Genomic DNA, 27,006 nt, shown 5'->3' with positions numbered 1-27,006 from the left:
CCATTTTTTTAATTTACTTAGTTCTTTGTTTACAACGCTAAGTCGCTCCAAACTGTCGTTACTATAGAAAATGTTTGTATCATCAGCATACAATACACATTTAACCAATTGAGAAACATTAAAAATATCATTAATATACAAATTAAATAATTTGGGGCCCAATACTGACCCCTGGGGGACACCACAAGCAATGTCAAGACATCCTGAAGAGAGCTCACCCATTTGGACATACTGTACTCTGAGCTTCATTACTGTACTCTGAGCTTCATATGTTTAATATAATTTACCTTTTGAATACTTTTGGAATAAAATTATTGAAATAAGGCACAATTCGATTACGCACAATAGAAACATTCCATTCAATTATATTTAACTTGATTTCCCTATTTTCTTCACATATTTTATGAATATAATATTTTACCTTTAAAAAAAACTATATTAAAGAAATTGTTTGGTGTGCTAGAAATGAAGCTCTAATTGTGGGACATAATAATAATAGTAATAATAATAATTGAATTAACAATAAATATTAAAATGGTTATTTATCTCGGTTTAGAACAGTTTTAATCATTTTATGTTATATTTTTCATATTTAAGATATGTTTGGGACAAGAATGAATCAATAAAATCTATCAAAAAAAGGGCATTTGAAAAGTGGCAAATATAAATGAAGAAATGTTTTAAAGACAGCTTTATAACAAAAAGAAAAAACCCTGAAATCTTCATCAGAAGCTATGTGCAAAATAAATGTTTCACATGACACATAAGGAATAGAACAATTATTGTGAATCCATGCCGAAATAATCATCCTTAAAAATCCCAGCGGAAGAAGAGGCCTTTCATTACTAAATGCCTAAAGTCAGTCCTCCTAAATAAAGTTAGTCCTCCATATGGTGTCCAATGATACAAAAACAGCACAATTCATATCTTACAAGTGAGCGTGGCAAGAAAAATATGATAGGCTCAACATGTGATAGCATGTAATGGGCTCACCAGAAACATGAAATAATCATATGAACTGAACTTTTGGGCTGAACCTCCACGCTTTTAGGCAAAACCCTAGTAGTACATCACACAAAGAACACAATCCTCAGAGTAAATCATGGTGGTTGCAGCATCAAGTTTTGGGTTGGCTTCTCTGCGGCAAGGATTAGAAAACTCATAAAGTTAGAAGTAAAAATGGATGGAGGCACGTACAGTAGAATCCCTGAGGACAGCGTGCAGCAATCCACAAAAGCACTGAAATTTGGAAGACGATTCATCTTCCAACAGGGCAATGACCTAAAACATACCGCAACAGAGCTTGAGCAATATTGCTCCGAAAGAATGAGCAAAAATTCCATTATCAAGATGTGCAATACCGACTTGGAGGCTACGGAGGCTGACAACCATAATCCTGCCAGAGGTGATCCAACCAGGTTCAATCTTTGGGGGAGTGAATACTTGTATATTCAAAAGCAGTTATAGTTAAATAACCCATCTAAGGTGCAGTTTATGTATAGCTGAAATAGCAACAAGCATTGATGACCTCTTAGGATAATGTTGTTAATGCATAACCCTGTGTACCCTGATGAAATTTTTTTTCATAAAAAATAAAGCTACAATGCTGCTGTTATAGCACTAATAGACTGTGCCTTAAATCTATACACCTTGTCTAAGAGCCAAGGTGCATGCGATCTCATTTTCATATATCATATTAATGGTAAACATTCAAGGTGTGCTCTTCCATGATTCAGGAAAACTCTTAAGTTTTATTAGACGCAGTTTGTCATTGAGCTCAAAGGCTGACAACAGCGAAACCTCCTCAAGCAGTTCAGCTGAGACGTTTAAAACACTTATGCAAAAGAGAAGAGACCTGAGCCCGCATTCATTACTCAAAACCTTGTTCATGTGTTGCGTTCTGAGATTTCAAAACAGTCTTCACTTGCGAGAGATCATCTTAAGTGGTGCTTCAGCTGGAGGGTCGCCAGCGATTAACATTTCTGCCTAACCTGTGCTGTTTTTTTTGCCTTTGCCGTGGCATGAAGAAAATCAAAGTTCAGATGTAAGTTCCATCAGATATACATGACCTTGCAAAAATACTTTTCTTTTGGAAATAAATTAATACTTTAATTCTGCAAGGATGCATTAAACAAACGTATCAGTAAAGACTTTTACATTGACGCAAACAATTTCTATTTCTAATAAATGCAGTTCATCTGAACTTTCTATTCATTAAGGAATCCTGAAAGACGATGTATAATGGCTTCCAAATTAAGCAGCACAACTGTTTCCAACGTTGATAGGAAATTAGAATGATTTCTGAAGGATCATCTGAAGACTGGAATAATGATGCTGAAAATTCAGCTTCCATCACAGAAAATAAATTACTTTAAAATTACTATAATAAAAAAGAAAAGTTACTTTAAATTGTAATAATACTTCACATTATTAGTTTTTACTGTATTTTGAAATGTGGAAAATAATAAGAAACAAAAATAAAATTAAACTATTCTCCAACAGTATTATTTATTTATGTATTGTTTGTTTAGTGAAGAGGGCTAGGATAGACAGTCATGACTCAATCCCATGTGAACACCCCAGCTCTGATGTGTTAAAAGTACAACTGCATGCTGCACCATGGCCCTAAGTAAGTTTTTAATATATTCTCCGTAATCGAGAAACATACATAGGTCCCCAAGTTTTACCCTTTTGCGGGATCACTAACTGTCCCACTGAAGGATGGAGGTGGGCAAAGTGGAAATTATCAGATAGAGAGTCAATTAACTGTTGCTCCAGGTCCTGAAGCTCCACCCCTGGATAAGACGCAAGGACCGCCTCCACAACTGATTGGTTCTCGGCTCGTGACATGGTGCAAGTGGAGTAGACAACCACTCCTCCAGGACGCACTGCTGCTAGTGCCGAACTGAAAAACAATAAAAAACACAACCAGCCAACCATTATTTCTAAAACTATGTTAGTAAAAGCAGTGGTGTTATTGTTAACTACAACTAAAACTATTAAAAAACATTTTAATTCATTGAAATAAAGCTGAGATAAAACAATATAACTATTACAGGAAAAACTTAAACTTAAAACTGAAAATAAATGTTTAAAGTCCACCTATTATGCTTTTTTGGATATTACCTTTCATGAAGTGAGTTATTTAGCTGTTTTTGAATTTAAAATGTGTGCAAAGTTTCAAAGATCAAAGTGCATGAAGTTTGTGACAAATTTGCATAATTCCAGCCTATGGTTTTCATTGGACATAGCACATTTCTGCGCTGTGAAAGCAAATCCTCTTTTCATAGACTTCCAAAAGGATGAGGACTCTGGCTCGAATTGATTCAGTAAAACCAACGCCTCTTCTAGTCACTGTGTATCAAGTGCCAAGGAAGCCTCCGGAGCTGAAATTCAGATAAGGTAATGGCGGTTTCATTTCTGGCACACGTTGTAAGCGGTAGACCAATCACAAACACACTGGGCCATCTAACCAATCAGAGCAGAGTAAGCTTTCAGAAAGGATCCTTTATCAAACTGTTTCATTCACTGTAAGAAAAGAGGTGATTCTGCAATGTATATTATGAAAAGAATTAAAGTGTTTTTTGACATTGGATACATGTAAACTGTTGCAGGAGACTTAAATACCACTGGAAAACAAATTAATAACATTTGAACCGTTCTTTATGCACTAAAACAAAAAATAACAAATGCACAAAATTACTCAAATTAAATTACTCAAATTAAAATGTACAAATAAAAGCTAATTCAAAATATTAATAAACACTATAATAGTATATACATAATACTAAAATAATACTGAGAAACTTTTTCAACAAAGTGGTGCTTCAGGTGCTTAACCTTCAGAAAATGAAGTCAACCCCAGGAGGGTAAAAATTATTATTTAAGCCGTTTTATTTTCATTATTATGAGGTCTGCGATATTTGGAACGCTGTTATGATTTTGTCATTTTCTAGCAATAAACTAAAATATTAAACAATTATATAACTTTATATATTATTTACATATTATTACATATTTTCAATATCAAATCATTTATTATATGCAAAAAGTCTGAAAATGCAATGAGATAATATAAAAACATTCTTCCTGCCTGCTGGAAGGATACAAATGTTATCAATATGACAAAAATTGTAAAAACAAAAATTGTACAAATTAGGAAACCATGCAACAGCAAGGTCATGAATTAAATTTCGTACACATCTAAATAATGCTTTTGGTCATTAAATGTAGTTTACAAATAAGCTTTTTAAACCGTTCATGTCAAAATTATGCCTTTATTGTTGTACGATTTAAAATTTTACATAATATCGAAAAGGTCAAGAACTTTCCTCAGATGAAACAGAAACAAGAAAAATAATGAAGCAGCTTTGTTCAGCATTGTCTACTTGCCCACATGAGTGTGTGTGTGTGTGTGTGTGTGTGTGTGTGTGTGTGTGTGTGTGTGTGTGTGTGTGTGTGTGTGTGTGTGTGTGTGTGTGTGTGTGTGTGTGTGTGTGTGTGTGTGTGTGTGTGTGTGTGTGTGTGTTCCCGTGATAGATATTTACCAGAGCAGCTCCTTCTGTAAGAGTGGTAGTTGAGTTCTCTCCTTCAGCCACATTTCCCCTTGGTGGGTATCAGGGGTATAAAGCCAACTCCGGTCATTAGAGCACGGGGCATCAACAAGCACCTGACACACATGGACGGAGCAACGCACACAGAAAAACACACATCAGAGAACAGGTTTTAACTCCGCAGGGAGGAAAAAAACAGTGTACGAGACTGAAGGGGAATATTTCATGTTCACCTGGGGGATGGCGAACATAACACAAAGAGGAAAGCAGAAGGACAGCAGGGACCTGCCGGTATCGGCCTCATTAGCTCTTTAAAAGAACCAACACACTCCCACCGTCCTCTGTGAGACCGGCTGGGCAAATGAGAGAGTGGCTGAGGCAGAGAGAGAGAGAGAGGTATAGTGGAAACACCACACACACACCTGGGGCCAATAATCTCAAATCGCACCTGAGCTAGAATCTTCTACAGTGGTTAAACAAACAACTAACGCAAGCGGCAAGAATCTCCCTGAAAGATTCAGATGAGCAATAGACGGGACTGAATGAAAAAACGATCCAAACCTCTCTTTCTCTCTGGAAATCCTGAGGCCCCATACCCACCAAAACCCCTCGTTCCTTGCTCTAGCTAAGCTCATCTTTCTCTGCTTCCTTTGAGACTACTCTCTCCTCATTAGAACTGGCTGAAACTGCAGTCAAGCTGACAATTGAGCCCCACTGTTTTTCTCCCTGCCAGCTTTGTATTAGAGCCTCTTAATTCCCTCTCTTAGCTCTGCTGCCTGTCTGGCTAAGAGAATGCCGGGGGGCACTCTGGAGACAGACGTCACTAAAGGACATGATGGTGTGGAAAGACCCCCGCGGGCCTGACAATGTGATCTAGGAATGGCTGCATTTTTAAGAGGAGAGCTGAACCTGTTACCCTCATCTAAGTGCCAGCACTGATAAAGTGATTTGATTATGGACGTCAGAGACCTATTCTTTTGTCACTTCGGGACAGGAGGTTTCATTACCACAGCTTGAACGCATACCTGTGTCCCCTCCATCGAGGGTCCCGGGGATCTTAAGCATCTGTCCAATGTGAATGGAGGTCAGTGAGAGTAAAAACAAAACAAAAAAACAACACTGCCACCTTCTGGTTGGATCGGTGTATCACAGCCATGTACTTACACAATTCACTGCATCTGAAATGAAAGCTTGTGGCAGTAAAACCCCAACAACTTTTATTCCTTTACACACAAATTATGATTACAGCAGCAGATTACTGATTATTAAAGACTTACTTTCCTGCGGTTCCTTGCACAATACTTACAATACAATGTTATGACCTCAAAACACTTTTAAAGGTGTGTATGTACGTTTTTGACTGTATTAAAGCATACAAATACGATAATATGTTTGCAGATATTTAGGAATTGAAATGTGCGTTCAGTGTTGGAATGTCTGTTTTTGTTTTGGTCTGTGCGATACCCGCACGTTGCCAATTTACCGAATAGTATTTCGCCACCACAGGTTGCCAATTGGTGGAAAACACAGCATATTGCAGCCATGGAAGCCAGCGAACAAACTGGGTCAGAGATCGCAGATTCTACCTGACCTAAAAAGCCTCCGCACTCATCTAAAAATCTCTATGAATGGGAGCATTAAAACGCATTATTACACGGCTCTGTGGAATGCTTGATTCTGATTGGTCAATCGCGTCATCCAGTGGTATGTTATTCCTTGATAATAACCGCTGAAAACAGATAACACATCCGGGTTACTGAAGTCAGCAGCGCTATACGCTTGCTAGGAACGTTTTTTCTTCGTGGAAGTTTTGCTTTTGGTGAGCTAATAAAATATTAAAAGTTAAAACTCAGTCGAATCAATATTTTGTGTACAGTTATTTAATTATGCCATCCAGTATCATGGCCTCGCTCTCTCGTTTCAAACAAACTCAGCTGCTGCCATTTCGTGAAACACGAGACACAATAAAAAAATGTTTTAGAAGCAAGCTAAAATGACATGGTAGCTACAGCAAATACATTCATATCTCTCTAGTTTTCTTTTGTTAACACTATCGGTTAAGTTTAGGATAGGGTTCAATGTCGGTGGTACGTTATTTTCAAACGCAATAGAGCATTGACATTTTAGCGCAACTCACCAGACATTTCATTTCTGAACTGCTGTGATACGTACAACATCCAACATAAGACAATGCCAGATTCACGTTCATCAGTATCGGATAAAGCTGAACAGGTTTTTAGCGCCAGCCACTGAACATTTCACTTTGAAAGTGACGTGAAACATGCAAAAAGCGGAGTAATACCATTTTGTAGAAATGTGGCCACAGGGATGTTTTTTCAGTGAGCCAGTTAAAAAAAATAAAAAATAACTTCTAACATCGCAGCCACCCTGAGCCCTTTTCATTTAAAACCATCACGACACCTCCTGTCGCATTGTGTATTCGTTTACCTTTCTGCTCAGTGGCCCGACTCTTCTCTCACCGCCAGAAGAGGATAATACTCAGTCAGCAGTATCTGGGAACCTTAAAAGCTCCATATTCACTGCTTGATTGGCATGTTCGGTCTGGAGGGCTGCTAGCGACCTGCCTAGTGTCTCGTCACCCCATGATGAGTGGGGAAAAATGCATACATATGCAGCTTTGCCTTCAAATGACTGAGTGTGCAGAAAACCTCTATTCCACCTTGCAGCTTTTTTGGTTGCTTTGAGATAGAAAGTAAGGGCTTGCACTAAGTGTTATGCCAACTGTGATAAATGAGGGAGTTTGGAGGCATCATCGGTACTCATGTGAGAGTGTCACTCTGACATTCACAAATAAGCAGGTTTCTTTTCCCCAAACACTTGGATGGATGACATTCAGGGGAGGTTAATTCAGTGCATTTAGCTTCTGCAGTTAAAAGAATCTTACAAATGTTAGGTAATGCTCTCTCCACTGGAGAAGTCATTTGATGATTCATTCTAATCAGTGCTTAAAATAGCGAAATGATGGCTTAAATGTTTTAATGGCTGTGGCAGATGAGCAGAGGTGAGAGTGGTACCTTGTCGTAAGCCCCTGGCCGCACGCTCCCAATGCTCCGGCCGTCCAGGTGAGTCACTGAAAGCAGATGTCGTAGTGTAGGAGGAAAATATGATTCCAGAGTCTTCAGTAGCCAATCATGTCTGTGCTTATCCAGCTCATTACAGTGCAAGAGACCTGGGAGTTAACAAAAATATAATTGTAGGGTACAACAAAGTCATTTACATTTAAATGGGTCATTTAATGAAGAATTATATTTTAAATTAGAAGTTCTATTTACTACATAAAAAATTGCTGCAAGTTTCACTTCTGAACAACCAAGTCTAAACATAAAATACACTACTGTTCAAAAGTGTTTTGTACTTTTATTTTGTTTTGTAAAATACACTACTGTTTTTTTATAAGTCTCTTATGCTAACCAAGGCTGCATTTATTTGATCACAAATACAGTAAAAAGTAATATTGTGAAATTTGATTTCAATTTAAAATTACTTTTTTTCTATTTTAATATTACTTTTTTTTAAATGATTTAAAATGAATAATTTTTAAAATGTCATTTTATCACTGTGATGGCAAAGCTACATGTTTAACATTGTTACTCCAGTCTTCAATGTCACATAATCTTTCAGAAATAATTTGAATATGCTGATTTGGTGCTTAATAAACATTTCTTGTTATCACAGCTGAAAACAGTTGTGCTGTTCAATATTTTTGTGTAAACTTCTACTGACTATAAGTAACTTTGCAAGTACATGTCAACTTATTCTACTAATCATAACCCTAACCTAATCATCTACTAATAATACTCTAATGAGAGTTAGTTGACTTGTAGTTGCAAATTAATGAGAATTAGTTGACATGTAGTTGCAAAGTTACTTCTAGTTAGTAGAATGTCTAAAGTGGACTATCAAAATAAAGTGTAACCTAAAATTATATAAATTATTCCACTAGAATACACTTGGAATCTCTTGTTTCTGCTCAAATCCTCACTTATGTCTCTCTCTATTTTCACAGAGATGCTTTAAACCCCCCCCCCCCCCACCACTTTCTTCACTTAATGAAATATAAATTACATTTATATATATATATAAAACAGTTACTTTAAATTGTAATAGTATTTAACAATATTGCTGCTTTTACTGTATATTTAATCAACAAAATCCAGCATTGGTGAGCATAAGATACAATTTTCAAAAAACTTCCCAACCCCAAACTTTTGAAATGACACTATGTTCCAGTCAGAGATCATTTCACATATATTAGTCCTGGCCCTGGCTATGGCTAACCTGACTCTAGACTAGGTTTGTAACTTACCAGGAGTGGCTGTCTGTAATATGGCCAGACTTTTCCCCCCAGGAGCTGCACAGAGATCAAGCACATTTTCTCCTTCCTTCACATTCAAAGTCAGTACTGGGAGAAGAGAGGCTGCATTCAGGAGGTAGTACTGCTTTAACCAGCCTGGGTGGTGGCCTTGGGTGGGAATACGCACTGGATCCCGATGAATAAAACACTGCAGTGGGATGTGTGTCGTATGGGACTTGGATTCAGGATGTGCCGTCTGTGGAAGGAGGTTTGTGTATCCAAGAGCTGTGAGACACTGCTTGAGGTTTGTAAGGTCACTGAAGCGATTAAGCAGGACACCGTATTGCCATGAGAGTGGATTCAGAAGCACATCCCTGAAGACATCAAACATTTATGTGGGCTAAATTCAGAGATTGTTTAATATATTGCACTTCTGTAAAATCAGGTAAAATCTTACATTTCCAGAAAGCTAATACTTACAACAACAACAACAAAAAAGTACTGTGAAAGTATCATGGTTTGGTAACACTTTACAATACGTTCTCATTTGGGTCCTGTTTTTTTATAATATATATATATATTTAAATCACTTTATCTTAAAAAAAATAAAAATAATCCTAAATTGTGGAAAGAGGCCATAGTTGCTTGTAGGGATGACAAGTTATCCTAAGGCTCTAAATGATTTTAGACCTGTTGCTCTGACATCATTGGTGATTAAATGTTTCGATAAATTTGTCAGGGATGAATTTTTAGTCTTTTAGTTCAGTTGGAGTTAGCTTACCATGAGAAGGGGAGTTGATGATGCCTCATCTACCCTGTTAAATATGATTATGAAACATCTGGAGGGAAGTAAACCCATGTTAGATTGCTCTGTGTAGATTTTTCTTCAGCTTTTAATACTATTCATGTGTCATAAAGAAACTGATTTCAGAATTTAAATTAGGACTTAAGATATTGGGGTGGTAATCAGATATTGCTGATGATACTGTTATTGTTAGTTTGCTGACTAAGGATGAGAATTGTCATGGTCCAGCGGTGAATGATTTTATGACATGGTGTGACGGTGCCTTTTTGCAAGTAAATGTAAAAAAGACCAGAGATATGGTAATTAATTTTAGAGTCCTTTGGCTTCTTGACCAACAAGAGTGAAAGATCAAATGGTGGAATGGGCTAGCTGTTACAAGTACCCTTGGCTTCATTGATAATAAGTTGTTTTGATACTCATGTTGAAGCAGTATGCAAAAAAGGCCAGCAACGGTTACACTGTCTTCTTATGATGACCATGTACTATGCATATTATATTGAATATGTCCTTTGCTTCTCTATATGCTGTTGGTATGGTAATGTAAATGTTAAACATAGAAACTTATTGAATGGCATTGTCAACCAAGGTAGTAAGCTTATTGGCATTAAGAAGACAAGTTATCAAATAGTTTTGAACGGTTTGTCTTACAGAAAGCTAGAGCTATTCTTGCAGGTTGTACTCATCCACTGTTCCATGAATTTAAAATGCTTCCTTCTGGTATAAGTTATAGCCAAGTGCCTGAACTTAAAAACGATCGGTATAACTAAAATAAACTTACAATGAGCTTCTTTTTTTTTTTTTTTTTTTTACAGCATATTTTAATCTTAGTTAATAAAAATGGTAATATTCATTGATGTTATGGTCATATAATGTTTGTTTTTTTATTTTATTTTTTTATTTTTTATATAATGTATTAGTAAATGTTAGGATTAACATTAACTAAGATTACTAAAATGCTTTAGAAGTATTGCTCATTGTTAGTTAACAAATGAAACCTTATTGTGAAGTGTCACCCATGGTTTTAAATGTAAAACCATAACACCCTTCCCATAATAAATGTAATACCATAATAACATAGTAAGTGAAAGCATGCTAAAAATGAAGAATGAAAATGTTTTTACAGTATTTTAGAAAATGATTCATTTGAAAAATCATCCCACCTTGCACTACGCCACTGCTCTCCAAGCTCTTCACTGTACTGTGCATCAAAATGCTTCAGTACAGTCTTACAGACTTGCCTCCGAGGTGCAGATTTACACTGTGCTGCAAGCTAATGATGTGAACAATTATTTAAGCACATTTAAATAATTATATATATATATATATATATATGAATGATTATAACAAGATATCTTATACTTGATACACATAAAACATAATAAAGTGTTGCCAGTGTTTTTCTGTAGTAATATAAGTTATATAACCAAAGACATCTACCCTCGGTGTTTAGTCCGCTCACCGTATTAGTGACTGTGCAATGACCATGAGACGAGGCGATTAGAATATACTTAAAATACTTCAGAGCGAGAAGAGGACTTCTTGAAAATCCCTTTATACAGCATAATTTCGGAGAAAACATCGATGTTGGTATACCGGTTTTTTAAATAATGTGTTGTCCGTCTTCTGACCGTGTTCCCCCAGAAACGTGGATTATGATATTAGTTCCGTATTTCTGTGTTCACAGGTCGGCTTTCGCTTCGCGTCAGGTCATTTGCAGCACTGCTAATACTAGTTTCTGGTCCGATGCATTGCGAACAGCCCCAACAAACACCACCACACTGGTCCAACAAAACCCAACTACTGGTGAAAGTGTTGTGAAATAAAGTCCGTACACTTTATTTGGTTACACTTTATTGTGTGCCCTTGTTACAATGTAATTATACGTGCATTGTAAAAAATAAAACGTAACACTTTATTTTACGGTGTCATTGTTACAGTGTAATTATATATTTAAGTAATGAGTAATAAGTGCATGCACTTACTATAGAGTTAGGGTAGGATAGGGTTTGGTTGAGGGTTAGTTGCATGTAATTATGCATAATTAACTGTTAATGCTATTGTAAATTCATGTAACATAAGGACACTGTAAAATAAAGTGTTGCCAAAAAAAAAAAAAAATGATATGATATGATATGATCAATAAGTTATCTGACCACATATAGGCTATTTTTACATTACCTACTTTAACTCATCAACATAAGCTGAGAAGTTTTCAAGTTTTCTCTTTTTTAAAAGTCAGTTTAATGTAATTTAAGTTGAAATGACTCAAACAGCCAAGATGATTGTACTTAATACTTTAAGGCCGCAATATATCTATATAGTGTAAATTAATCAAAAGCATGTTGCCTACATTAGTGTTTTGGTTTAGGGTTATACATCATTTACTGTTATTATTTATTAAGTAGCCTATAGACTACATGTAAGATGTGTAACAGACACTGTATATTAAAGTTTTAGCTACTTTTTTATTTTAAGTTAGCCTAATTGTTAAAGTGTAATTACTCAAATAAGTAGGCTACTACTTAGGCTACTTTAGGCATAGGGTTTGATTTAGAGTTAGTTGCTGCTTGTAATTATGCGTGCTTGCAGGACTGGACACCATTAAGTGAAGTGTTACCAAAGTCTCTTTCGTCAAAAGTAGGCCTATTTGTTAAATGTTTAAAGCTTTTAAGGACTTTCACACTCAAAATGAGGAAGCTTTTTTGTTGTTCTTTACTCATTTTAATTTTGCAATCAGAGTTGCTCAAAAGGAGAGATTTTAAAAGTACCAGATACTGTGATATGCAAGCCTATAAAATGATGAGCATAAGTGCTTTCAGTAATTTTAATAATGCACTTTAGAATTCTATGGATTTTGGAGCGATGATCAAAGTTTGATTACAATTACTGGCCAACTGGAAGGCCAAATAATGGAGGAAGACCTGAAAGATGTGTGACGGCATTCTATGGAGGAATATAGACATTAACATTTTAAACCTAGTTTAACTTTTTTGATAAGTATAAAACATGAACTATACCAAAGATGATTTCAAACCTTTTACATTTTGTTACACTTTCTGATTGCAGATTGAATTTTAATATCATCCTTGCAAAAAAAAAAAAAAAAAAACTATAAGTGTAGGCATTTTTGTCTCTTTTCCATGAATTATACAGAAAGCATTTCCACAGTTCAGCTCTTTAATAGTTGCAATGAACAAAACCTTGATGGTGTAGTTACGGCATGTACCAGCAGAAGGCGCCGCTAACAGTTGTGCAAATGTGTGCATTATCAAACAGTTGTAATGAATGACACGGAGATGTGTTGAGTGTGAGAGTGAAAATTAACAGAATAAACTTTCTCTTTTTTAAATTTGACATTCATATTAAATGTAAACGGGTTACAAAGGGCGCAGGTACTGGAAGCAGAGCAAACTGGATGATGGACAGAAGTTCTCATCAACTAAATATTAGTGTGTGGGGTAAAACACAAAACAAAACATCCAACAAACAATGTAAATTATAAAAATCGCAATAGCATAAAATAAATATGAAAGCAGGTTTTTACAGTATACGACATAATACATTAAAATATATATATGGAGGGTGAGCATTGTTACACTTTATCATCTTTCAGAAGATGACAAATGTGTTTTCCTCCCTGATAAAGCACGATGTACCATATAACTCAATAACGAGCTTGTACAAACTTTAAAATCAAATGTAAAAGTTTACTTTCTCAAGATATTTGTATCTGTTGCTGGTGCTATTTGAGAGTATGAATGTCGTTCTCAAAATTAAGACAGCGTAGTGTATAAACGTATAGATGCTGCAGATTTTTTAAAGGCAAACTGTGTAAAAATGAACTGCACATTTTATATGCACAAGAGCTTAAGATATGCACATGGACCATAAGAACATGTTTGTACAATTTCAAGTACACAAATTTAAACTTTTATATATTTACATATTTTTCAATTCTCTTAAAAAATAGGTCTGTAACATGTTTTCCACAAAAAATGAAAAGAAAAGAAATGAAAAAAACAACTCAATTGAGTTGCATATGTCTGTTAATACTGATTTTAAGTATTTTGGTAAAACTAAACTAACAGCTCTACAGAAATAAGAACATTATAAGAATATTTCATACAGTGAATGTCCACGTCCCTTCATCTCATAAACACTGGCCAGGAAACAGCTTCTGATGACCATCAGTCATTGGTTGCTTGAGTTCATGTGATCCATCTGGGTGTGCTGATTGGGTATCAATTCCTCGCTTATGGGCAATTACATCAGCGTAGATTGCTACACTGCCCGTGCTTGAAGATAAGAACAAAACAATACTTTGATTGGTTGGGACCCTTAAGAATTGTGAACCAGCGAGGGGGAGGGGGAGCAGAGGTAGTGTTAGGAAATTACATCATGAGTATCGCTGTTCGGCCTCTGCCTAATTGCTACAGGTGGGAGAGGTTTGCCATAGAAATCTGCCAATAAAAGAGAGTCATGGAAGAAAAAAAAATAGGTCAGCAATGTCCATTTTTAAAAAATCAAGGATCAACTCATTTCAACTGACCACAAAATACATAATTAGATTCCTAGATTAAAATGTCACTGCTCAATGTTTGCCTGCTCAAAAGAGGACAGAGAACATTATATGTAGAATTCAAAATGTTTCCTACGAGCATCAGGAAAATAAATTGCATACATGATTAGTCACAGTGCAGGAAGCAAGTTGTTAAAGAGAATATGCAAGTAGCATTTGTTAGGTACAATATTAAAGTGGATGGTTGTGGTATTTCTGTTGGCTGATGACAGATGACTGTACAGGAAGGATGTGGCTGAGGCTTGCTGTGTGGATGGAGAGAAAACAAAGCTTTAAAGACAGAATTATGGGAGACACTTACATGGTTAGGAAACAGAATGAGAAAAGAAAAAAAAATGTTAGTGATGCGCATGCCGGAGATGGAACAGATGCAATGAACCAACAATTACCAGAATGCCTTGTATCTCCAAGAGGCTCAAGTTTGGGGAGCCTAGAAACTTTGGGAGTAGCCCATCCAACTAAAACCAAGAAAAAAGTCAAATAATTAGCTGTTAGGGTCATTAAAATGAAGCAACAAAAGGGAAAACTAGGACAAATAAGTGGTTATTTTGACTATGAAAATGAATGTTTAGCAAATGATAGAAGAGATTTTCTCTGACTTTCCAGAAGTCTGTTTGTAATCCAAGAAAACATTCACCACTGCAATGTTTGTTTTTTAAGCTCATAGTTTTTAATCAAAATGTCATAACTGGATCTTCCACATGACAGACTTCTCTCTGGTGACATATGCTGGACGTCCAGACTCCATCCAATCAAAGACCGATGAATTTAACCCCACTCCACATTTTTACCCTTTAATCCATTTACTCTGATGTACGTCACAATACAGAAAAAAAGCTATGTTGCTATTAGGGCTGGGCAAAAAAATCGATTTTTCGATTAATCGTTTTTTAAAATGTGGTCGATTCAAAATCGATTCTCAAACGCCAAGAATCGTTTTTTTTCCATCTTTATGTATTAGTTTTCCTCCACTGTTCATAGGCTTGCAAACTCAATTTTATAGCTAATGCTGTGAGATTTTATGGTAGTTTTATCTAAATCATAAAATAACCTCAATTAGTGCTGCACGTTTAATCATATCGCAATCGCTATGACAAGCCTATACGCAATTAGGCTATATGACCAAAATGCTGCCAAAATGCTGTCGTGACTGTGACAGAAAAACTTGCGATGATATCGTGCGTGCGCACAAGACAGCACAGAATAGAATTATCTTTCGTGCTTGAACGAAGAACACACACAATTATGCCAAAATGTATTTTTGTCGAGTATCTTTATAACATAAGAGCAGTCTTATGACGAACGTGAAGAGTTGTGCCTCGTGAGAGAATGAGTCCGCGTGTGAGTTCCGCGTCTCTGTCAACAGTGGCTGGTCTTAAAGGGACAGTACACTGTAGCCACTAATTATCTCTGTCATTTAAGTTAATCAAAGAACAAAGAGAACAGAGAAAAACACTCACTGCTCTTGAATAAAGAACTTTTGTAACTTTGATTAGTCAATATATAATTTATAATTAATGCAACACAGACTGTTTGATAATTTTATTCAATTTCTGTATGGCCTAGCTGTTAGACAGGAAGGGCACATATTATATTATATGCAACGTTTTTATATGTGGGTTTATGTGAGGATTGTTAACCTGATTGATCAAGACATGCGACTGTTCTGACTTGTCCAATTTTCAGCATCAATTTTTCATCTTGCATCAAAATCCTGTCTATTCATTGTATGCATTTGAAATATAGAGTTGGGTTCTGTTTTAATGTACCCAAGTGTACCTAAAATAAAAAGAGTTTAATATACAGGTTTGTAGCTCTTAATTTCTTTTTATTAATTAAACACTTGAAAACTTGTTCACTTTTTTTCTTTTCTTTTTCTTTTTTTAATAAATATAGGATTTGTATTTAATATTCATTGAGTGAGTCGAATCGAAATTAATTTAGAATCGAAATTGGAAAAATCGAATCGAGAATCGAAATCGAAAATCGAATCGAGAATCGAAATCGAATCGAATTAGAGCTTGCGAATCGAAATCGAATCGAATTGTAACATCTGAATCGATACCCAGCCCTAGTTGCTATGCTACTTCTTTTGAAACTTTTCTTCTGTTAATTGGATTTTAAATAAATATGAGTTGATATAAATGAAATAAATTACCTAAACCTAAATTTGACATGCTGTATTTTCCAGAATACAATTCACATTTTTTTAATTAACCTAAACATGCTGCGACTTATATAATGCAATTAACATCAAGTTTACAAAACATGGATTTGTGCCGAATGCAAAACATATGGATTTGTGCTGAATGAGAAAGGTAGGTGAGCTTAAGTTTAACCCACATACAAGTAGTTTCAGTTTAGCTTTAAATAAATCTCTCTAGGCTTGGCATTTATAATAAATGTTGTTTATAATGACTGGCACTTTAATTTATGTTTGTTTTATTCTTATATTTTTCATTCTTGTTCTGTTCTGAATATTGTCACATTTAAAGGATTTGCTGTGGAGTGAAGGGCATGACATGATTACAGCTAATATGATGTTTGTAAATATTTGGTTTTATTTATCAGTGTTTTACATTATTTCTGAACGTAATAAAAAAAATGTGACCAATGCAACTTATCTGTATTTATTCTCTCAACAATGCAATTTTGACCAGGTGCGACTTATAGCCAGGTGTGAAATATTCCACTCCCTTTCTCTGTTGCTTGTTTTCTGGCATTCTTTAAAGTGTTTAATATAAAGTGCTCCTATGCTTGTGTTGTACACTTTTTTCCCCGCTGCAGCTCACCCTCTGGTCTCAGCCATTAAAAAAAAAAAAAAAAAAGTTTTGTTTGACAAAGGTTCATAGTGCAAAAACCACGGTAAACCATTTTTTAGCGATTTTATCAATTATTTGTTCATTGTTCATATCTGAGAAACTACTTGTAAAAGTGGCATTCTTACCTGGTAAGGGAGTAGGGGTGGGGCTTTTGGCTGCTGCTTCTTCCACTCTAAGAGGGTCAACTCTATGCTTGCGTTTTAATCGCAATTTCCTACTTTTCTTTTTGGTCTGGTCCACTGCTCCTGATTAAAGGTGACAGATACATTGCAGTTTTTTTTTAAGTGATTTCAGAGGCAAAAAGGTTTCTCATGTGTCATAATAGTAAAAGCTTGTATTTGAAATGAACTGACAATACAAAAATAAACCTTTATTAATGTATTACTCTCAGCATAATGGAGACCTTTTGAGGAAATTAGAGTGTATACCTGATTCTGTACTCTCCGGGGTCTGTCTCTCGCTCTCTTCATCCTCCTCCTCGTCCTCCTCCTCCTCATCTTGAAAGGCTGTCTGTTCTTGCACACTGTTCTGCTGGCCTTCTTCTCTCTGTCTTTGCATCTCTTGCTCTTGAATTAATTTGTCTTCAAACTGGGATTTTTATATAAAGTGAGTATTTTTTGCATCTTAATGATTTCATCCAACTTGTGTATTAAAAGAAACAATGTGACAACTAACCTCAGTAACAACATTGTTTATTGGCTGGAATGGGTTTGGCATGTTGGCATCATCTAGCTCATCCTCTTTCAGTGTCCTTCCTTCTCGCTCAGCCTCCTCTCGCTCCTGCCTGTCTCTGTCAGTGCAAAACATCTTCATTAAACTGTTGTTTGCATTTTGAACAGTTTAAAGTCATAATAAAACAAGTAGAGACAGATATTTTCTTCGGTATTGTAATGTTTACTGAGCGTAACAGATTATCAGAAAAAAAATGTGGTTAGAGGCTGCAAACATCATCAGCAGCCATTTAAAAATGGGTGTTCCCCAGGGTTCTGTCCTAGGCACTCTTCAATTCTCTCTTTACACACACAGCTCTGCGGCCTTACGCAGTTTGAACTCAACTGTGTTTTTTGCAGTATTGATGGACCTGATCGCTAAGAGCGATGAGGCGGAAGAGAATCTGACATGGTGATGTTGGTATAATTCTCTCTTTTCAAATACTTGTAGGGTGGGGACTTGGTTCTATCAATTGGCTGTTGATTGGATTTTGTGTTGCACTCAAATGAATAGCTGCTTTTCCACTGACAGGCCAGTGCGAGCCAAGGCTAACAGCGTGCCGGGTAGGGCCTGTAGCCTCGGACCTCATGGCCAAAATCAAGCTGCGTTTCCACTGTCGGGCCAGTAGCCCCACAGTGCTACACTAAAACCCGCCCTTAACATGCCTCCATAGAACAACGTCACACAACCCCACCGTTTCACCAGCACAGAGGGAAGCTAGCGGACTGAAAACTATCTAGATCGGGAGTGCACATCAAACATGCTGAATCAAACAACATATCATTATTTCACATAAAAAGTGAACACACATACGTATTTATTCAGTTGTGCCTGCCTCAATTTATTTGTGATCACAGCAATACACAAAACAACTCCATTAAGTACAAAGCCTTACACATTTAGAAAAAAACTATTACAATATCATATTTTACGTCACAATTTTTTATAAAGAATGAGCATTTCTATTAATTGTCCACAAAATTATGTGATCTCGAGGATGTTTGAGAGATCTCTCCCATCTCACTGTACTGTTATCCCTTCAGTCAGACCAACAGATGGAGCTCACAGAGAGAAAACAGGAGTTATGAGTTATATGAGTTAACCGGAGTAAATGTAATTTATGACACATGTGGATGCAGAAGTCCGGTATCAACAAAGGCACAGGGAAAAGACTAATAAATACGCGATTACAACCATGTATGCTTTGTTTAAGTTCTTCAAGCAGCCTCAGGTAATTTCTTTAATCATATCTGTATTTATATTATGACAATAGTTAAAATAAGTCGCTTTTAGCATCACATATAAATATATTTCTGCTATCAGAATCCCCATCGGAGCACAACCGGAAGTTATTTCACACACTCGCTGGTGTCAGAAATTGAGTTTTGAGCTGAAAATTGTTTTAAATGTCTTTAATGTTGAGGTTAGCTGTTAGCCTGATATGAAAACATGGGAAATGAGCAGCGGTGTAGACTCTCAAACGCCGCCTCTGTTCATAACCACCGCTCAAGCCCCTGTTGGCCTGCTTTGGACCAAGGAATTCGGTGGGCCAAAAAACTCTGGCCGTTGGCCAAAATGAAGCCCTGACGAGGCACGATCAAGCCCCGAAAGTGACAATGGAAATGCGACTGACCCTGGCACGCACTCGCTTTTGGCCCAACAGTGGAAACACTCCTAATGAGAGCTTGCAGACAACTGTTCAAGGGGCAGGGTTTAAGCGGACTAAAAGTTTGGAAAAGTCCGGCATTTCACCAGAGAGAATAGTCTGTCACTTGCGTGGAAGATTGAGTTTAGATAAAACATTACAAGAACAACAACAAAAAAGAAACATATACATGGATGAATCATCCACAATAAAATCTATAAGATGCATTTACTAAACAGGGTACATTTTAATTTTATGCTGACTTTCAAGTAGTAACTCTGCAGTAAAACAAAGAAAAACACAGACTAACTATGAGTACATATTTGAATATAAAAGCAAATAAAACCAGCTTAGTTGATATGAACTAATTTCAGAACTAAACTAATTTTTTTTAACTATTCTTAATGAATATGCGGCTCCTGACATATCTGGAAAAGAGGGATTAGCATGACAACCCATGTGAAAAGTCTTGTTAGCTCACTGACCTCTCCTCTCTGATCCGCCGAACTCTTTCTGCTCTTTCCTTCTTGTCTTGTTCTTCCTGAGCCTTCTGCTCTGCTGTATCTCTTTGCACACGTTCTGAAATTGCCTCGTAATCCTTGGCAATGTTATTCAGGAGCCAGTTAAGGCCATTCTTGATGGATTTGTCAACCTTCTTACCATAACCCAGCACAGCAGAACAGGGCTCCTGAGATCAGAGAAAACAACATTTAGTTCAGTTTTATATGATTGTTTTGCAACATTTCTTTCAAATAATTTGCTGAATTATAAATATAAAAATAAAAATAAAGCAAATTTCCCCACTCATTATTTCCACATTAATTACAAACTCAGACTGGTCTCTGATTAATATAAACTTTTTAAATATCAACTCACAATCTGACAGAGGCATTTATTCTCGTTGACAATCTTCTCTAATGACAGGGTCTCGATGATATCTGCTTCAGCCAATGCCCCATCTTGGTCCTGTTTATTAGCCAGTCTGAAAGCCAATCAAAAGAATACAAGCTGGTCACTAGGTGTTACAGGTTACTAGGTAAGCTGTCACAAACAAATGGCCTGAGGTCTGCACTTGAGGTAGACTGAATAATTAGCCTTGAGTTGTTGAGCACTCTTGACTTATTAGCACACTTAACAAGCTATATTTAGTCAATGACTTCATCTGCTGCTCACTTCCTCAGTTAATTTGACCCACTGCAGCTTGTTCAACGCTCCAACAGATATACAGATGATGCATTGCACATTTGCTGCACACCGCCCCAATCCACTTGGACTAGAGGCAGGAATTATGTGAGAATGCTCTTCACTGATTACGGCTCGACATTCATCAAACCCTCCAGGCTCATCAACAAACTCAAGGTCTTGGCTCTAAACACGTCCTCTTTCTGACAGGCAGGCATGGGTGGTGAGGAAGGGCTGCAAAAATGTAAAAATGGGTGTTCACCAGAGTTCTATTCTGAGCCCTCATCTATTTTCCCATTTACCCACACAGTCCTTACACAGCCTCAACTCCATCACATTATTGTTGACGCAGTTTTGGTGGGTCTGATCATAAGAGCTAGTAAGGATAGTAAAGAATTGACATGATGGTGTTGGTATAATTGCCAAATACCACCAATAACAAGAAGGATTCACATGAACCACATACGCTGACAGCTTGTTTAGGATCGGCCCCAAGGTGTAGAGATCTTTTTACAGGTGTAGCAATTAAATCATTCTGTCTGGTAGTATTACTGCCTGTTAAAGGAGCTGGACCATGCAAAATTGTAGAGGCACGCACAGGGTGGTGTAGAAAGCTGAATGTATCAATGAGAATGCGCTTCCCAAAATGCAAATCTTCATAAGGCAGAATAGTACTAAAGCCAAAGAAAAAAAAAAAGATTAAAGACCCCAGCCACCATAACAAAAGCCTTTTACATTAATTTCCCCATTATATCTAAACACTTAATGCGGTATGTGAAGGTGGGATATTTTACTTTTCTCCTTTCTAAACATGAATCTGCATATCTCATCAGTATGTACATATGCTTTAAGCAAAGTGGGATTTTGCACAATATCAGCATAAATCCCTATTATTTACTGGAGTAAATGCATTAAAGTAACTTGCATTTATCATTGAAGACCAGCAATAATTACTTTCTTTTTGAATACATAACGGCGATGCATAAATGTCACATTCAGACACACCCATTTAGCAGCTGTGATGTCTGATTAATGGATTAAACTGGCCCGGGTTTCTATTTTTTTTTTGACGATTATTTGGTCACCACACCTTTATAGCTTTACTGAGTGATTGCCAATTAATGTTATTACACAACAACCAATTAGAACACATTTTACAGTTATAAACATATATTTGTAGGGCACTGCATATTTTCTTACATTTTCTGTATATTGTGCTGATATACATGTGTTATATATTCATTTTGTCTAATGCCTTGTTTTTATTCTATCGCCAGCCATCTCATCTTCCATGTTTGATGATCTGTACTTATTCCAGCCATTAAGTCACATTCAATGACAAGAACATGTCAAGTTCTGAAAACTCACACTAATACAGGTTTGCCTGCAATACGAGGGTGCCGGAGAACCTCAGCCATTGTGTCTCTGGTTTCTTGGATTCTCTGGACATCGCTGGAGTCCACAACAAACACTACTCCATAAGACTCAGAGTAGTAGTTTTTCCAAATGCCGCGGATACGTTTACCGCCACCCAAGTCGAAGATTGTGACCTCAAACTTCCCCTGCTTCAGGTCCACCTTTGAGAAGCCCACTGTAGGGGCTACATCTAAAGGACTTTCTATGACAGAAATATACACATTATGAGAATTATCCTGGATCTTGAAAACACAAAAAATTATTAGAAACGGGAAAGAAAATATTATAGTGAAGATTTACCTCCCTGGATTCCTCTGACTGTGGCGGTTTTTCCAGCATTGTCCAGTCCAACCATTACTAATGTCACTTTCCTGTAAGAACACAAATACAGCATCACTTTATTATGCATCAGACAGACATCATTATTTTAAAATTATATTAAAAAAGTTGTACATTTAAAAAAATAAAATAATTTTTAATCATTCTTAAATCTAAACGTTTTTGGGGAGTTGCACCACGTGCCATTTTATTTCAACTAACTTTGCCTAAATGATTAACTAAAAGGTCTACATGGGCTCTTTTCTATTATATAATTTTCTGTAATTTGGCTGTTTCTTATAGGTTTTGTTCTGCATGGTCACACCACATTAGATTTATTTGGTAGAAAAAAAGGTCATGTGTTAATAAGAAATGATTATATATATATATATATATATATATATATATATATATATATATTGATATTAATTTAAGATTAAGCCAAATTACTTAATAAGTGTGTCTTTTCAAGAATTTCATTAAGTTAATGAAGCTTTTTCATTTTGATATCAAGACAATTGTATCATCCTAAAAAATTGTATGCCCCAAAAAATATCAAGATATATCATATCGAAGTAATCAAAATATATTCATGAAGTAAACTTTAATCTGTTTAAAGTTGCCTTCATGAACTTAACTTTTTGACATAAAAAAACACACAAAAAAAACACTGACATAAACTTATGAATTCACCCACAGCTGTGAGCGAAGGCAAGCGCTATGTTCACACTTAGCGTCTTTTTTGACAAGAAAAAGTTGACAACGGCGTTTTTTTAGCAAAAAAAAACGCTGGCAGCGTTCGGTTACAAATAGCAGCCGAGTGCGTCTTTTGTTGCTATAACAACAGCTGCAACAGTAGCCTAGTGCTGTGTGATGCAAAAAATGTCGAGAAAGAGAAAGTTGGCTCTTGCGTTGGCTTTTGAGGTTATCGGGGAGGAGAATGTCGGTTCACAAAGACGTTTGTGGGTGCACGACAGACAGTTGTTCTTGTTGTTATGGAAACGACAGGTCTCGCTACTCGCTTGTCATTGGTCAGCTGTCAAAAAGGCGCTTGACGTAGGGCGTTCTTTTCAGAAAAGTTGAACTTTTTTCAACTTAAAAAGACGCTCTGAGCTGCAGAAAAAGACGCCGGCGGTGGCGTCTAAAAAAGCGCTCAGGACTTTTTTGAAAAAACGGTTTACTCCATAGGGTTATAATGTAGAACAGACGCTGGCAGTTTGAAAAAAGACGCTAAGTGTGAACATAGCCTAAGCCTGTACGTTAATGCATCATCTCATGACTGGCAAAAGCGCACAGGGATAAAGAGGATGATTCAGCATACCACACACAAAAATACCAAGTAAATAATGTGGCCTTTTCCAACACAAATGACGTCAAAAATATAAATTAAATATAAAGCTGTCCGGGACTGTAGAGTCCCAGCTATTTAAACTACAAGGCTTCCAGTGGCATAAAGAGGCATCTGTGGAGTAACACAAATATCTTGAAGTGACATGGGATTTCTGCTCACCATCATCAACCTATGCTTAATTCTGAAGAAATGCCAGACAAACACATGGGCCAGGCAGCGTAAACAAACCTTTCAGCCATCACTGATTCAAACAGGAAAACTTAAGTCCTTAGCTACCAAAAACATACACACACAAACAGATACTTAACTGCGGCACTTGCGCCGCAGGGACATCAAGCGCACTATCCAGGTGACAGTTCTCTGCAACCAGGAGGCCGTCATTGAGACTGGGAATAGATCAAGATGACAGCTAGCTTTCCCTTGACTTTGGTTGTTTTTGTTGATACACACACACGCTCTCTCTTTTGTCTCTCCTGGCCTCTGGTCAGCTCTGTATCTGAGGGATTAGCTGGGGATTTCTACTTAGCCCAACAAGATCAGTGACAGGGTGCTAGAGGACACACTACGTTCAACCAATGAAATAAGACAATAACTTAGACAGTTAGTCGTCAGTAAGACATAACCATAACATCCATAGCATCACTGTCACGTTTGCGGCCAGACATCTCCACTTTAAACGGACTGATTCTTAGGTACGATCAAACATTTTACCCAATTTCTCCTTATCAAGCATCTTGTTTCAGGCACAGCAGGTGATGTGAGTAATCAGATATTTATCACTTGGCTTTAAGCCTATGCCTGATTGTGAGTCATGTTCCAACGTGTGTGGTGAGAGGTGCATTTAGGGCCTCTAATCAACATACAGCATCTTTATGAAAGTGGACTTAAATACTGAAATTGAAAATGACACCAGGGCTAATGCATCTTCATGACAAAATATGAATCTACTGTGTGGAAAACGAACAAAATATCTTGGCACAAGTGCTTTGGTGTCACCAGCAAAACAGTTTTGTTAACAGTTTTAAAAAATATATAAAAAATATTCTCATTAATTAAAATAAAGCTTGAATAAAAACTTGTAACTATGCATAACTATACTTATAAGTACTTAAAAAAAAAAGTATATTTTTTTATGTCAAAAAGTTGACTTCATTAACCTTTTTTGATGACTTGAATGCACCTCTTCTGTTTAGCATGTTTTTTTTTTCTGTATTAGAATTAATAAATGAATCCTTATATTTTTGGAGCACAAAGTAATGAGGGTGATACATTTGTCCTGATGAAATGCAAAATGAAAAGGCTTCATTAGAATAATGAAATTCTTGAAAAGAAAAGCTAATTAAGTGACTTGGCTTAATCTTAATTAATACAAAATAATAATAATCCTTTCAAACTAAAGTGGTGTGACCATGCCAAATATCGAACCAATTGGCATTCAAATTGTTTGACATTTTCTTAAAAATAATATTGTTTTTATTATTACTTTTAAACAACTGGTTTCAAGATCTTGTTTAGAGAATGTATTAAGACCACTAAAGATGTATGAACTTGTCTTTCTTTAAAGTGATATTTCACTCAAAGATGAAAATTCTGTCATCATTTTCTGAAGCCACATGTTCATGACAAGTGAAAGGAGCTGTTACTCTGCATAACATCTCTCAAGTACCAAGCAACAATTTTGCTTTTGGGTGAACTATGCTTTATAATAAATACAACTTGATTAGATGTGTTATGTTCTACTAGGCTACATTGACCCTGTGATGCATACATTATTAAATCACAAAAAAAAAAAGTTTCATCATTGTTTTCAATCATTACCAATAGTTTTTCATAAAATGATGCATTTTGAAAGTTACACATTGCACTTCCCCCTGCAATACAAAATAATAGTAAAAATGTCAAATGTACTTGGTGTATCATCACTTTCATCAGCCATGTTGATTTTTTTTTGTTGTTGCCATAAATAAAAACACAATGATATAGGCTACAGTGTCGCACAGTTAAGTAAAAAAAAAAACACCCATGGTAATTTTTTGTGTGGCTTCCATGTCCAAATACAAATTGGGAACACTGTACAAATATAGAAAACATACACAGTTGCACATTATAGGAATTGACAGGTCTGCTCAGAAAAACAGTTAGTAAATGTATCTTATGTTCTCTCTGACTCAATGGATCAAAGTTGTAGACACTCACCTTGCAGGTTCTCTCCATCGTTTCAACCAGTTGCAGCAGTTCGCCATCAGATTGAACATTTCACCCCAAGTGTCTGAACTGGGATTTTTTTTATTTCATGACAGCCGTTTTGCCTGATTACTTAAGATCCTGGCTAATTTCTTTCCTTTGTGTTTTAATCAACCCGTTATCTGCTATCACTCTTTAATATGCCTATCTTGGACTCGTGATTTGAGTAAAGACATCTTGTTGTATCATTCTAGCAGAGAATAAGGGCAGAATAAACTAAAGATGACCAACTAAGTTACATTGTTTAATTATCACTTACAAAACGGACCATAGAGTTTAGTTTCATTTTGCTCACTAGCCGAATCAATGCACCCTCACTGAAGGCTAACCAGTTAGCTAACGTTACTGCATACGATCCATTAAAACTATTCAATTACATTCGTATGTCTTTAGATGGAAAATCTATATATCTATTATACAATGACTATACATACTGTTTCAAAGACGTCCCGGTGAATGCTTTACTCTCAATTTTAGACCGTTTTTTTTGTTTTGTTTTTGCAAAAAAGATGTAACGTTAACGGGATAACTGTTAGCTTGCTAGCAGTCCGCTTTGTTGACCAAGCTGAATTTGGCTGCTATGGCTGCAGCCACAAGCTCGTCGAGGGTCGGGGTTGCCAAGTGTTTAAAAAGATTGTACGATATAATGTAAACTAAGAAAAAATAATTAAATGGAAAATTTCTTTGTTAGCTTTCAACATATGTTTGTACTCGGACAGCTTATAATCTTTACACCGAGACCCTTATGATACTGCGTCGATCGAAGTGGCCGAAAAATATTAGTCTGGAAATGGTTGACTTGGCAACACTGTACTTGCCTAAGAGTAACGTAATCTAAAAAGTGAACAGTGCCTCCCGTGGACGGAGACGTAGCAAACTGTAGGTAATTAAAATGAAATGAAAAATTTCACCACATTACATAAACGGGTAATATAAATTAAAACATTGTGGTGGCACAATTCTTTCTGCGAGACAAAGTAAAGTAATATCTGCATTTTTTCATGTATAGCATGCCAACGATATCCAAATAATCCATGTCTGTTTACAATAAACCAACAAACTCAA

General features: G+C 36.3%; 2 protein-coding genes and 1 long non-coding RNA gene across 12 annotated transcripts; all 3 read right to left on the bottom strand.

The window, feature by feature from the left end:
- Positions 1-676: 676 nt before the first annotated feature.
- nsun3 (NOP2/Sun RNA methyltransferase 3) lies at positions 677-11,306 on the bottom strand. 3 transcript variants are annotated; one of them, XM_082165020.1, is made up of 6 exons: positions 11,133-11,306; positions 10,834-10,943; positions 8,881-9,242; positions 7,589-7,743; positions 4,548-4,669; positions 677-2,905 (listed from the first exon to the last, which is right to left on the bottom strand). In XM_082165020.1, the coding sequence occupies exons 1-6, from the start codon at positions 11,250-11,252 to the stop codon at positions 2,638-2,640; spliced, it is 1,137 nt and encodes a 378-aa protein (XP_082021146.1). In that variant the 5' UTR covers positions 11,253-11,306; the 3' UTR covers positions 677-2,637. The 3 variants fall into 3 exon arrangements, with proteins under 3 accessions (XP_082021146.1, XP_082021147.1, XP_082021148.1); XM_082165021.1 differs by lacking the exon at positions 677-2,905 and adding an exon at positions 2,936-3,386; XM_082165022.1 differs by lacking the exon at positions 677-2,905 and adding an exon at positions 3,367-3,468.
- A 1,343-nt stretch (positions 11,307-12,649) lies between these two features.
- Positions 12,650-26,864, bottom strand: arl13b (ADP-ribosylation factor-like 13b). 8 transcript variants are annotated; one of them, XR_014204400.1, is made up of 11 exons: positions 25,894-26,864; positions 22,329-22,399; positions 21,981-22,230; positions 20,307-20,412; positions 19,916-20,118; positions 17,750-17,864; positions 17,503-17,662; positions 17,200-17,319; positions 14,642-14,710; positions 14,069-14,497; positions 12,650-13,968 (listed from the first exon to the last, which is right to left on the bottom strand). XR_014204400.1 is itself a non-coding variant. In XM_082164035.1 (11 exons), exons 1-11 carry the CDS (start codon positions 25,950-25,952, stop codon positions 13,942-13,944), a joined length of 1,245 nt encoding a protein of 414 aa, XP_082020161.1. In that variant the 5' UTR covers positions 25,953-26,864; the 3' UTR covers positions 12,650-13,941. The 8 variants fall into 8 exon arrangements, 6 of the variants coding, with proteins under 6 accessions (XP_082020161.1, XP_082020162.1, XP_082020164.1 ...); XR_014204401.1 differs by having other exon boundaries at positions 12,650-14,133; positions 14,355-14,497; XM_082164035.1 differs by having other exon boundaries at positions 14,069-14,133.
- On the bottom strand, positions 14,904-17,193 carry LOC309494651. The gene is made up of 2 exons (XR_014204425.1): positions 16,340-17,193; positions 14,904-15,106 (listed from the first exon to the last, which is right to left on the bottom strand). It is a non-coding gene; the product is annotated as an uncharacterized lncRNA (long non-coding RNA).
- Positions 26,865-27,006: the final 142 nt, after the last annotated feature.

The sequence above is a fragment of the Leuciscus leuciscus genome (assembly GCF_965113295.1).
Source record: "Leuciscus leuciscus genome assembly, chromosome: 3".
Classification (NCBI taxonomy): Eukaryota; Metazoa; Chordata; class Actinopteri; order Cypriniformes; family Leuciscidae; genus Leuciscus; species Leuciscus leuciscus.
The sequence above is the reverse complement of the archived record's forward strand: the minus strand, read 5'-3'. Positions and strand labels throughout refer to the sequence as shown.

Coding starts and splice junctions, on each gene's coding strand:
- nsun3 (XM_082165020.1), bottom strand. CDS start 11,252: ATGTTTTCTCCGAAATTATGCTGTATAAAGGGATTTTCAAGAAGTCCT. Junction 9,243..10,833: donor GAGCAGTGGCGTAGTGCAAG/GTGGGATGATTT, acceptor TGATGTCTTCAG/GGATGTGCTTCTGAATCCAC. Junction 4,670..7,588: donor GGCCAGGGGCTTACGACAAG/GTACCACTCTCA, acceptor CATGTGTGTCAG/GTGCTTGTTGATGCCCCGTG.
- arl13b (XM_082164035.1), bottom strand. CDS start 25,952: ATGTTCAATCTGATGGCGAACTGCTGCAACTGGTTGAAACGATGGAGA. Junction 14,711..17,199: donor CACCCCTACTCCCTTACCAG/GTAAGAATGCCA, acceptor TCTTGGTTTTAG/TTGGATGGGCTACTCCCAAA. Junction 13,969..14,068: donor CGAACAGCGATACTCATGAT/GTAATTTCCTAA, acceptor CTTATCTTCAAG/CACGGGCAGTGTAGCAATCT.